The following is a 12389-nucleotide window of genomic DNA, read 5'->3' as shown; positions in this document are numbered from 1 at the left end:
TACACTTCGAGTTTTCTTGGTCATGCTGATGTAGTCATATGCACCCAGCTATTTGTATTGTATAGTTCCTACATTTAGTAGGCTGTTTTCCCAGAATTCTGAGTGGAGAATATATCTGCAACCAGGGAATGTCAGGTGGTTTATACAGAGATCAGAAATCCATGTCGTCAGACTCAGTAACGCGTTAGAGCTAAGTGAGCCACCTTGGCAGGTGTTCCATTTTTTGTCTGATAGTTACAGTACCTTTGTAAGAAGACTTGTGCTAGTTAAATAATTTCTGTTATGAGAGTCGAAGTAGGAAAGCTCTTGATGCAAATTAAAACAGTGATTTTTCACATTTGAGTCGCTTTGTCGTTTCAGTATGACCGCCCTGGTGCGTCCCCTAAGAGGAACCATGATGGAGAGTGCACTGCCGCCCCAGGTGAGTCCTCGTTGGACAGTGATTCTGTTGTTGTATTACAGTATTGTCTTTGTGTATTTCAATGTACTTACATTGTAGTATACTATATACTATATATATATAGTGGTTACATTGTAGAACTATTGGGAAGTTCCCTTTTTTAGTGTATTTTCAGTATATTAATCTGCTGAAGGTTGGTTGGTGGCACTTTGAAAACTTTGTATGGCTGTATGAGAAATGAAAGTACTTTAAAAGTGTGTTTCATTTCTTGTATTTAAGTCAGCTTAGTAGCAAACTTTTGTTTTGTCAGGCTCCTTTGACACGACCGCGGAGGCATGATGCCCTTCCTTAGAGAGCCTGCGCTCCGGGGTGGGACGCCGGGCTTTAATTCTGCCTCTCCCACTTCGGGCGTGTTCCCCTCTTACTGATACAGATAACAGTATCTTATGGTCCTAAGATTTAAATGAATAATGTATAAAACACTTGTAAGCACCACCTCACTGCGGCTATGACTCAGGTACTGCTTTCATTTGACTCAGCTGTACGTTCGAAGCAGGATGCTGCTTTAAGTTAGCTTTAATGGAGCCACCTGCTTTCTCACTGTGGAAATTAAATGGACAGTTACATAATACCTAGTGGAAATTGAAAGGTTGAGTTAGTCTGTAGGTACTTCTTTTGCATTTGGAGAATTGAACTTGTTTGTCTTTGGCTGGTAGCAAATCGGCAGATTGAAATCCTGGACCTGGAAGACCTAGAGAAAGAGTGCATCCTGGCTCGTGTTCGCCTGGCGCTGGCTCAGCATGAGCCGTCCGCAGTTGCCGTTGCAGGTGGGGACGCAGCAGTCTGTCAGCACCAGCAGCACACTGGAGGGCCACGCTGCATGGCTATAAAGCATGCTGTTCGTCTGAGATACTCTCAACAGTTTGGGGGCCCGTTTCCATACACCTCTGGTCACACTAAGGGGCGCTTTTCCGTTTCCACAGGAAGCTCGTCAGCAGAGGAGATAGTCACTCTCCTGGTTCAAGCCGGCCTTTTCGACACTGCCATATCACTGTGTCAGACGTTTAAGCTTCCCTTAACACCAGTCTTTGAGGGACTTGCTTTCAAGTATGTACACCCTTGTCTTTACAGTGTTAATGTTCTAATGCAGAAGTGCTGTTGCTTAGTGTGAAGCAGGGGCCACACAAGCCAGTAACCTATAAGCCAGTATTTTAGTTTAGTTCACACAAAGGGTTCTTTTTTTTTTTTTTTTTAATTTCTTTTAGTTGATTGTGATTTTTAAAAAATACTGCTTTATAGCTTCTGCTGAGAAGATCTGGCTTTCCTGAACCCACATTCCCACAACCTGGGTTCAGAACAGTGTCCATTTGAGGCAGGTCACGTGTCCTCTTCAGTCCTTTAGGACAGCTACTGGCCCCTGAAAACCTTATTGAAAAGTACTGCAGACAACTATAACTGAACAATAAAATAATTAAAGTAAATCAGTCAACTAAAAAACAGTACTTCTTATTGAAGTTAACTTATACCTAAATATTAGTCAAGTAGTTTGTAGACTGGAAATATTAACTTCCAGAATTTCTGAACATCAGTTTTCTCTTGAAAGTAAATTATCTCAACACTTGTTGACGGCCTTGTGGGTCATTCAGTTATGTGGCCGTGAGGAGAGAGAAGAGCCAATATCCCAGCAGTGAATTCAGCAGTAGACTAAAGCTCAAGTTGTCTTATCTCTAGCTGTCCCAATAAAATAAGGTGGTGCTTTTCAGCAGGTTAGTTTTTTGTGTGTGGACCATTTGCATTGCAGGTGCATCAAGTTGCAGTTTGGAGGAGAGGCAGCACAAGCAGAAGCCTGGGCCTGGCTAGCAGCCAATCAGCTCTCATCGGTCATCACCACAAAGGAATCCAGGTATAGCCCTAGTGTTTCTCCTATTTCCCTAGGGCACCCAGTTAACCTCAGTTTCTCACAGTACTTCTCTGACAGCCCTAACCCTCAGTAAACTTCTCTTCCTTGAAATGCACTTACAATTTGTATTATGCAGCTTACCACCTTACAGTTGGAGCATTTTACAATTTGAAAGTCTTTGAATTCCTAAATTAGAATACCAGAATCACCGTTAAAATAGATTATGAGATAATGCCCTAGCCTTCTAAATCAGAACTTCTGTATGACTTTAGTGCTTGATCAGGTTTGGCAACAGTAATCTAAGCCATTATTCTTATTTTAGAAATTTGAAACAAAGAAGTTAAATGAATTGCATAGTTAAGTAAATACATGGTTAGTGGGAAAGGAAATGAAAAATACCAGACATCTAGTTTCTAGTACTATCCTGAAGTCACATTGGCCCTAATAATATTAGGTGCCTTGTAGCAGTATTACTAATTCACTTGTGAGCTTCTAAAGATGTTTTCCCTTGTAAGTACATGCTTGGAAAGGTACTGTACATAGTGGTTAAGAATCTGTAACTCAGTAGTCCTTTCTGCTTTTACCAAGTGCCACAGATGAAGCGTGGCGACTGTTGTCCACATACCTAGAAAGGCACAAAGTCCAGAATAACCTGTACCACCACTGTGTGATCAACAAGCTCCTGTCTCACGGAGTGCCTCTGCCAAGCTGGCTCATAAATAGTTACAAGGTAAGGGGGTCCTCACTTGGAGAGAGTAAGAAGCTGGTCTTTATCATTCTGAATAACTTCAGGTGATTTTAAAAAGCATGATAATTTACGGAACTATACTGCCTTACATACTTTGAGCAGCTTCTCAATCTTAGCTAAGAACAATTTCATTTCAGTTCCACATGGCATACTGAGTGATTAAAGTTCTGCAGCTTAGTGATTAAGTTAATGCCTGCACATCTACTCACTGAACGAGTGGATACTTTGAACAGTGACTCCTACGCATGGCACAGTATTTCTTGTTCACTACTCAGAATTCACAAAAGTTGGTGGAGTAGTTTTTAAATTACTGCAGCAGTATTTCTTTTGGCTTTTGTCAAAATTGGATTTTTGGTCAACCTGCATCAGAATTGTTTGGGTAGTGGACTTCTTCAAAATATACATTCCTGGGCTCCATCCCAGACTTACAGGACCAAATTATCTGGACCTATGAACCAAGATATATATTTTAACAAGCTCCTAAAGGTATCTGAAATACCTTGGAAGGATAAAAAAAAGAGAATGTAAAGCTTAAAGTCAGGAAAATTTATCCTTTTTTTTTTTTTTTTTTTTTTTTTTCAGTTAGAAAGTAGAGAAGGCAGCTAAGATGGTAAAGGTTGGTTGTGATTGAATCAGAATGCAGAAAGCATGATTCAGTAGGAAAGAATTAAAATGTGTCTTATATCACAAAACAGGGGAGGAAGACCACTTAATAGATAGGGCCTCACAAGGTTCCAGAGGGTAACTAGGCTGTTGGGAATCCAAACCTTAAACCAAGGTGCTCGTTTATTCATATTGGCAAGTATAAATGCCAGGGAATCAGACACTCAGCAGCCTTTGGTCTATGCCTGGGTAAGATGGAATCAGGTAGGTGTTCATAATCACCGACTCTTTACAGAAGGTCGATGCAGCTGAGTTGCTTCGTCTGTACTTAAACTATGACCTTTTGGAAGAAGCTGTGGATTTGGTTTCAGAATATGTGGATGCTGTTCTGGGAAAAGGACACCAGTACTTTGGAATTGAGGTAAGCATACACATTTCATTTAATTCTGTATTCTCGCACTAAGTAAAACCAGGATCCGAAAATAAGTGAACTTAGAATAGTGAATTTAACCTTTACCGTTAGTAGTTATACAACTTGTTTTCTATAAGATTAGGGACTGACAATCTTAAGAATCTTCGGTTCCCTGTTTATAAAATGAGAATACATTTTATTTTTCTCTATCAAAGGAATGTGGCTTTAGTTAGTATTTGGAGGAAGGAGGTAAATAAGAACAAAATGCTTTTTTTGTGTGTGTGGAAGACTATGCTGCATCACCACCAGTGTTTTCTCATTTAACCCTTACAGCAGTCTGTAAGGGACGGTTTTAATTCTCTTTTTCCTTTTTTTAAACCATTAAGCAAAAAAGCTGAGAGGTTAACTTGAAGTTGCCAAAGCTCACACAGACGTACATAGATAGAAGAGCCGTGTCTAAAATTGCAGCTTAGTGGGCTACACAGCCAGCCTCCTAAACTCTCAGGAATGTATTCACAAATTTGAAAGTTAAACTTTCCTTTTCCAAATCTTTTTTTTTTTTTCACCCAGATAATTTGACTCTAAATTTCAGACTGGAAAAAGTATCATTCCTTGGAAATTTGGAGAAGTTTTATTGAGTGTGTTTATCTTTAATATGATAAACTGAGAAGCCTTATGGTTTCTTTAAGATAAGAGATGTCATGAATTTAAAAATACATTTGATTTAGCCCTGGCTGGTGTGGCTCAGTGGATTGAGTGCTGGCCTGTGAACCAAAGGGTCACTGGTTTGATTCCCAGTCAGGGCCCATGCCTGGGTTGTGGGGCAGGTCCCCAGTAGGGGGTGCTTGAGAGGCAACCACACACTGATATTTCCCTCTCTTTCTCCCTCCCTTCTCCTTTCTCTAAAAATAAATAAATAAAAATTTTAAAGGAAGCTTTTTAAAAAACTGAAAGCAAAAAATTATTTAACTGACAAAAGAATAAGTTCCGCAGTTGAAAAAGAGGGGGGGTTCAGTGTGTGTGCACACCCATACTTACAGTTTCTCATTGTGAAAAAAATAGGCATTTTATGTTATCAGTGCCTGTGAAAGGAACTGTCCACTTTTCTGATTTTCTTTAAAAGATACTTTTCCTTTCAGTTTCCACTGTCTGCAACTGCTCCAATGGTGTGGCTTCCATACTCTTCCATTGATCAGCTTCTCCAGGTGCTGGGAGAGAACAGTGCCAACAGCCACAACATCTCGGTGAGCCGGTCCTTTCCTCTGTGTGCCTGCACCAGCAGTTACACCTGTCTCCGGTTCTCAAGGAGTAAGGGGATGGCAGAAGTCATGTGCTGCCCTTAACTTGCTGCCCCAATCCTTGCATAAAGTGATTTGTTAAATCAGATATGGCCCCTCTTGTTCTAGGAAGAGAGCTGACAGTGCTTTTCTTGAATATTTCTAAATATGCAAATACCATGATTTGCATATTTAGAAAATTCATTAGGCAAATAGGATTGGAGTATTCTATATAAGAAAAGTCTGGTTTTATCAGTAATGTCACAGAGCAGACTCCTACACTGAATAATGATGAAATGAAGCAGAGTGGCTCACATTTTTATTAGGGGGAGTCTGGTTGGTGGAGTCAAAGTGACTAATAACCTCAGTCTTTTTCAGTACTGACATACTCTAATGATTTCCTTCTTACAGCTGTCTCAGAAAATACTCGACAAATTGGAGGACTACCAGCAAAAAGTTGATAAGGCAACCAGGGATTTACTGTATCGTCGGAACTTGTGATCCAGATGGTTGCCCAGCCTTTGTAACCGCTTGGTGCCTCTTTGGGCTTAAGACTTTACTCTGCAGGAACCCTGTACTCCAGGCTGATTTTTATGCCTGTAAATGAGGTGTACAACATTTGAGTCTGCATTCCACACAAGAGGAGGAGGGCAGAAGAGTCGCAGGACCTGTGCTTGCTGGCGGTGCTAACACACAGTTTCTGGTTTCAAACTTGGTCTCAGACAGCTGCTTTTGTATATGATTCACAAGCTTTTTTAGAGTTTATATTTTTTTAAACTACCGAAGACATTCTTTATCTGCAAATTAAAACCCACCTTCACTTCCCACAATGGGTGATGGTTGTTGGTTTGTTGTAGCTGACCACCAAACACAGTCACTGTAAATCCTTTCATTTTTTTCCCTCTCACGTTTTGTAATTCAGTGGAATTATTTTGGTCCAGAATTGACATGTATTTTCTGTATTGCAGAGGGTAATGATTTTACGTACTCTTTCCATTATTTATTGTGGAGGTTTTTGTATGATCTTCAATAAACTATTAAATAACTTGCCTAAATTAAGCCTAAAAAAATGACAGGTGTTAAAGAAGATAATTTATTTTAAATCTGGTTCTGAATAACCAGACAAATGAACTCTTAGCTAAGAAAAAAAAAAAACCCAGAAATCCATCATCTATAAAAGTTACAGATTTTTGCCTTCGCTGGTTTAGCTCAGTGGACTGAGGGCTGGCCTGCAAACCAAAGGGTCTCTGGCTAGATTCCCAGTCAGGACACCTGCCTGGGTTGCTGGCAAGGTCCCCAGTAGGGGGTGGGTGAGAGGCAACCACACATTGAAGTTTCTCTCCCTCTTTCTCCTTCCCTTCTCCTGTCTCTAGAAATAAGATCTTTTTTAAAAAAAATAACATTTTCGAAGTAAATTCTGTTAACCTCTATGATTTATGATAATCAAGCCGGACTTGATCATACCATCAGTCTAATAATGTAAACTTTCCTGGCCAGATATAAAAGCATTCATGTCCACAAATTTGGGGAAAGTAAAAAATAAAATCTTGCATTTTATTCTGTATATTAAAAATTTTATCTTTTAAGAAAACAAGTTGTATATTATTTCCTTGTGTGCCCTTGGACCTTTCTTGAGTTGTTTCAGAGAATTTTTATGCATTTACTTGAGCCAAACTGGTGATACATGCTGGAGAGCATGACCTCAAATGCTCCTTGAGTTTTCATAAGACTTTAATTTTTATATTATCAGCACCATATTTAGTGCTGTCTTGGTGGCACGTATACTAAAATTGGAACAATACGGAGAAGATTAGCATGGCCCCTATACAAGGAAGACAGGCAGATTTGTGGAATGTTGCATGTTTAAGAAAAAAAACACCAGGTCATTCAGTTGGTTAGAACAGCGTTCCGCAACCTTTTTGGCACTAGGAACCTGTTTCCTGGAAGACAGTTTTTCCACGTGTGAAGGGGATGGAGGTAGTGGAGACAGGAGGTAGAGCTCTGGCAGTAATGCCAGTAAAGATTCCCTGGCCCACTGCTCACCTGCTGTGCTGCGGGGTTCCTAACATGCCAGGTGGACAGAGGGACCCCTGGGTTAGAGCATCATCCTGATACCCCAAGTTGCCAGTGCCATCCCTGGCGAGGGCACATAAAGCAACTAATGAATGCATAAATAAGTGGAATAACAAATTGATGCTTCTGCCTGTAAATTCAATAAATATTTTAAACAATTTACATATAGTGATCATATTTGCATCATATAGTGGAGAGTCCTTGTCCTCCCAATATACGTTCTGGGTGAAAGATATTAGATGCTTAGTAAGAACTGAGCAGGCAGGAGTATAAAAATATATACCACTGGATTTCTTTGTAAGTTGTTTAGAAGGGGTAAATGAGTACTAACTATATGTAAACATTAAGTACTAGGGCAAGTTAACTCCTGCACCAGCTCATAAGGAATTTAAAAATCGCATGTGGTGGAGTGGTTATTCTGGACTGTGAAGGGTTGAAGGTGAGATGGTGTTCCAAGCATCTGGCTCCAGAATGGGGGCGGGGGCGCTGGGTGCTAAAGGAAGCTACATAGAACAGGTTGAGGCTACCAGTGGGCCAGATTGGGAAGGCTCCTGTATCCCACTGCCACAATTTGAGTTTCTGCCTCCTATACAATATAACTTCTAGAGTTAGCTGACAAGCAACACAATCAGACATCTTTGGGCTCTAAGAAAAATATTCACAAACGCATAAAAAGACCCACTATTATATCTATTGTTTAAAGCTATACCCAAATTAATCCACAATAATCAGGAAGAAACTTGGGGAAAGCACTAGAAACTCCGAGAAAGCAGCACATCTTCCTAAAGAACAAATGACAAGGAACAGCAAGCAGAAAACAGGTACAACATGGAGGACAAGGAGGGAGAGAAAGACTCCACAAACGACGCATGGGCGGAGCCCGAGGTGCTGAGGAAATCTAAACTCAGGCCCTTCCGAACTATTGGCTTGACTCTCTCTTTGTCCCTTTCCATTGGCTACCGGCTCCTTCTATGGGCCAAAGTAGCCAATCGTGTAGCGTTACGGGTAAAGTCCGCCCTTCCCCCCCACCAGAGGGTGAGGAGCCTGAAGAACCTGCAAGGCCTAAGGCGCTTGCGCGCGCATGCGTACGCTCCGCGGTTAAAAAAATTGAATCCTTGCAGGAGGCGGTGTCGCGGTGTATGAATATTGATTACGCAGCGCCGCGCCGAGCGCCGCCCTTCTCGGCTTTCTGACGCGAGCAGCTCGCGCTTGGGCTCGCGATGGGGAAGAAGTCCAGGGCGGTACCCGGCCGTAGGCCTATCCTGCAGCTTTCTCCGCCAGGTCCCCGGAGTAGCACGCCGAGCAGGGACCCGGAGCCGGAACTCGACACCGAGCCCGACTCGACGGCGGCGACGCCCAGCCAGCCAGCCCCGGTGGCGACACCTAGCCAGCCAGCCCCGGCGGCCCCGCCGCCGCCGACCGCGGTGACTGCCGCGGCCGCCCCAGAAGACTCGCCTTCGGAAGGTAAGGGTGCACGAAGGGCCCCGGCCTCTAGGTGGGGTGTCCGAAACTCCAGCTCGGGGCTTGCGGCCTAGTCTCCTGGGCAGGGCCCTGGGAGGAGGAGGAACCCGGGCGGGCGGGGTCTGCATCGAGGCCTGCTGCTTGGGGCCTGAGAAGACGACGCTGCAGGCCTCAAGGCGACTGAACGGGCCGCGGAGCCGTGCGCGCGGGTCCCAGAGGCGCCATCTCTGGTGCAGGGGTTGGCCCGGCACGCTGAGCCTCATTAATGTCCGCACTCGGTTTTGGATAACTTAAGGGGTCGATAATGGGGTATGCGTTCACCCATCCATGGCTTGGCGACTGTGGAACCTGGCCTTTTTTACACGTCATCTGCTTTTCCCTTCGTTTTTGTCGAAACCGAGAGAAACCCTTCAGAAGTGAGCAAGGCTTTTTTACAATATATGCCATCCAAAGCTTTGGTAACCCCAAATTGGCAGTTATCCCAAAAATTTTTGAAGAAGTGCGGGTTTTGGATTCCCAGGTACAATACTTGTGTGTTTCTTCCCGGACTGGTACTTGGATTAAAGGTAATTTATGAGATTGTCTAACCACTATGCTGTGCACTTGAAACTAACACAAAATAATATTGATTGTAAACCACAACGGAAAAAAACATTTTTAATTAAAAAAAAAAAGTAACTCGACAGCCGTAAACCAGGGACTAGGTGTTAAAAAATCACGTTGAGGAGCGAAAGAAAGTACTATAGCTGTGCTTACTGTAAAGGCTTGGTGGTAGCCTGGGGAACATTTGTGTGTGTGTGTGTGTGTGTGACTATTTCAAAAGTAATTTTTATTTATAATGTTCAGATTAATTTTTTAAAGATTTCATATGTTTTTAGAGATAGAGGAAGAAGGGTAGAAAGAAAAACCTGGATCACTTACCTCACCCCCACCAGAGACCCAACCTCCCAACCCAGGCATGTGCCCTGAGACAGATTTCTACCGTTGACCTTTGGCTTTGCCTAAGGACCCACAGCTAGCTGAGCCACACCAGTCAGGGCTCTAATGTTCAGATTATTAATGTTACTCAGTAGAAGATTCTAGTTCTGCTCATCTATCTCTCTATTTTGGTCAGTGATGGTTTATACACTTTTAAAAAGTGAGGTCTAGACTTGAAAGGTCAAGTCAAAGATTGCTTCTGTACTGTTTCTCTGGTCCATTGTCTGACTGTAGTTTTCTTTTGTTCATTCTCTAAATCCAGATGAGCAGGAAGTGGTGGTGGAGGCTCCCAGAGTTGTGCAGAACCCTCCGAAACCAGTCATGACCACCAGGCCTACAGCCGTTAAAGCAACAGGTATAACTTTTTATATTTTTTTCTACAATATCTTTTCATTGGGATCAAACTGGCTTTATTTGTGGAGTGTTTTGTTAACTGCTTCAGTGTTTGGCTAATTTATATTTCTCCCATAAAAGAAGAAATTTAATTATTTGTTTTATTGGTTGATATTAGAGAGAGAAGAAGGGGGAGACTGAGAAACAACGATTCATTGTTCCACTTGATTCTTGTGCACACCCTGACCAGGGATGGGACTGCAACCTTGGTGAACAGGGGGGTACACTCTAATCAACTGAGCTACCTGGCATGGCCAAATGGAAAATTTAAATCTCTCATTTGTTGGTATATGTACAATTCAGCCAATGTAAAATGTGTTGCTGAATAATCTGTACCCAAATTCCTTTGCACTATTTCTTCTAATGCCATTTTGTAGTGAATGGTCTGGCTTCTCCCTCTAGCTCAGGTACCATCTGTGTCTTCTCTATTTCTTTTCTAACTCATTGCTTTGATTGGTACCTTCAATAGGTTAGGGGAACTGAAAAGTGCTCTTAAGCATTAAGGCAGGGCTGTCAAACTCATTTTCACTGGGGGCCCCATCAGCCTCATTTTGCCTTCAAAGGTTCAAAATAATTTTAGGAAACTACTCATTAACTATTAAGAAGTTGAAATTACGTTTGATCCTTTGAAGGCAACCGCAAGGCTAATGTGGTCCCTGGTGAAAATGAGTTTGACACCCCTGCATTAAGGGTTACAATCAGTATTTGCAACAGTGATTTTGTAGACAAATTTGGGTTCAGATCTTCACTCTTGAGTTCATTCTAAGACCTCAGGGCCTCATTCACCTATAAAATGGATCTGACAGCCCTAAATGTTATTTTTGGTGATTACGTTGAACAACCGATACAAAGTTTTGCTCAGTGCAAGTGCCAAATGTATGGTATACGTATGTGTCTTGAAAGGTTAAAATATGGTTTGATACTTACTGTTTTGTAATTGGTAATATTGGATTGGCCAGAAAAATCTGTTATGTTTTTTCCACAAAATAAAACACAGTTTTCATTTTCACAAGTAACTATTGATTTGGATAATTTGAGTATGTCATTTATCTCCCGCTATTGGCTTCCAGTGGGTAGAGGTCAGAGCTGCTGCTAAACATCTTCTAATGCATAAGACAGCCCCACAGCAAAGAATTATTTGGCCAAAATAATTCTTTTTTGACACATTCAAAGAACCACTTTTGACACATTCTGTCAGTCACAGCACCTTCTCCATATACTGCACAAATCTTTTTTTTGCATTTCAGTTGCATTTTTACCTTTTTTGAAATAATCACCAAAAATTGTATTTTCTTCCAACTTCAATATTAAAATAGCTGTATAAAAACTCACCAATTTTGATTTTTTAAAAATTGTTTCTAATGAAATTAAAGATAACTAAGCACAGCCCTGGCTGGTGTGGCTCAGTGGATTCAGCATTCCATTCCATTCCCAGTCAGGGTACATGCCTGGGAGGCAACCACACACTGATATTTCTTTCCCTCTTTTTCTTCCTCCTTTCCCCTCTCTCTAAAAATAAATAAAATCTTAAAAAAAAAAAGACAACTAAGCATAACTAGAACCATTATATAGAAAAAACTAAATGAACTTTTGGCCAACCGAATAATTCTTTTAATTTTGGTATACTTTTTTTACTTAATGACACCTGTGATGATAAATACTCGTTTCTCCCTCCTCCCATTTTCCACTTGCCAAAAAAAGGGAAAAGAAAGAGCCCTGGTTAGTGTGGCTTAGTGGATTCAGCCCTTACCTGTGGACTGAAAGGTTATGGATTTGGTCCTGGTCAGTGCACAGGCCAGGTCCCCAGTTGGGGGTCTCTGAAAGGCAACTGATCAATGTTTCTGTCACATATCATTGTTTCTTTTCCCTTTCACCGTCTTCCCCCCCCCCCACAAAAAAAAATAAGTAAAATCTTTAAAAAAGAAAGAGAATGAAACCCAGTGTGGGTTGTTAGAAGAGCTAAAACTTCGTTGTGAGAGAAATATTGAAACTAGAAAATACTATTTTTTATTTGTAAACTACATATATTATTTTACTGCATTTGAATGGCTTAGTGGAATAGAGTAGGCACTCAAAAGTTCACTGTGTTTTTTCTTGAAATGGTTTCTGAATTTTACCTTTATCATGAACATGATTTCTTTCCA

General features: G+C 41.5%; 2 protein-coding genes and 1 non-coding gene across 4 annotated transcripts in view; all 3 read left to right on the top strand.

Moving 5' to 3' along the window:
* Positions 1 to 6913, top strand: part of NUP160 (nucleoporin 160) — a 38529-nt gene extending 31616 nt beyond the window's left edge. Inside the window, exons 29-36 of the mRNA XM_037166214.2 lie at positions 361 to 421; positions 1117 to 1227; positions 1384 to 1507; positions 2202 to 2303; positions 2889 to 3030; positions 3947 to 4072; positions 5203 to 5307; positions 5752 to 6913. Coding sequence (XP_037022109.2) covers positions 361 to 421; positions 1117 to 1227; positions 1384 to 1507; positions 2202 to 2303; positions 2889 to 3030; positions 3947 to 4072; positions 5203 to 5307; positions 5752 to 5841 — 861 coding nt within the window. The 3' untranslated portion in view covers positions 5842 to 6913. The remainder of the gene's footprint in view (positions 1 to 360; positions 422 to 1116; positions 1228 to 1383; positions 1508 to 2201; positions 2304 to 2888; positions 3031 to 3946; positions 4073 to 5202; positions 5308 to 5751) is intronic.
* Positions 6914 to 7101: 188 nt separating this feature from the next.
* On the top strand, positions 7102 to 7207 carry LOC119064498 (U6 spliceosomal RNA). The gene has a single exon (XR_008392975.1). It is a non-coding gene; the product is annotated as a U6 spliceosomal RNA (small nuclear RNA).
* A 1373-nt stretch (positions 7208 to 8580) lies between these two features.
* FNBP4 (formin binding protein 4) overlaps positions 8581 to 12389 on the top strand; it is a 40278-nt gene continuing 36469 nt past the window's right edge. The window contains exons 1-2 of one of the 2 annotated variants that reach the window (XM_037166097.2): positions 8581 to 8877; positions 10115 to 10207. In XM_037166097.2, the coding sequence (XP_037021992.2) occupies positions 8634 to 8877; positions 10115 to 10207 (337 nt within the window). In that variant the 5' untranslated portion in view covers positions 8581 to 8633. Of the gene's footprint in view, positions 8878 to 9043; positions 9441 to 10114; positions 10208 to 12389 lie in introns of those variants that run through there. The other variant, XM_037166096.2, reaches the window with a different exon arrangement.

This window comes from Artibeus jamaicensis, unplaced genomic scaffold (genome assembly GCF_021234435.1).
Source record: "Artibeus jamaicensis isolate MK-2021 breed Jamaican fruit bat unplaced genomic scaffold, CSHL_Jam_final contig_797, whole genome shotgun sequence".
Lineage (NCBI taxonomy): Eukaryota > Metazoa > Chordata > Mammalia > Chiroptera > Phyllostomidae > Artibeus > Artibeus jamaicensis.
This window is presented reverse-complemented; position numbering and strand designations above follow the sequence as displayed.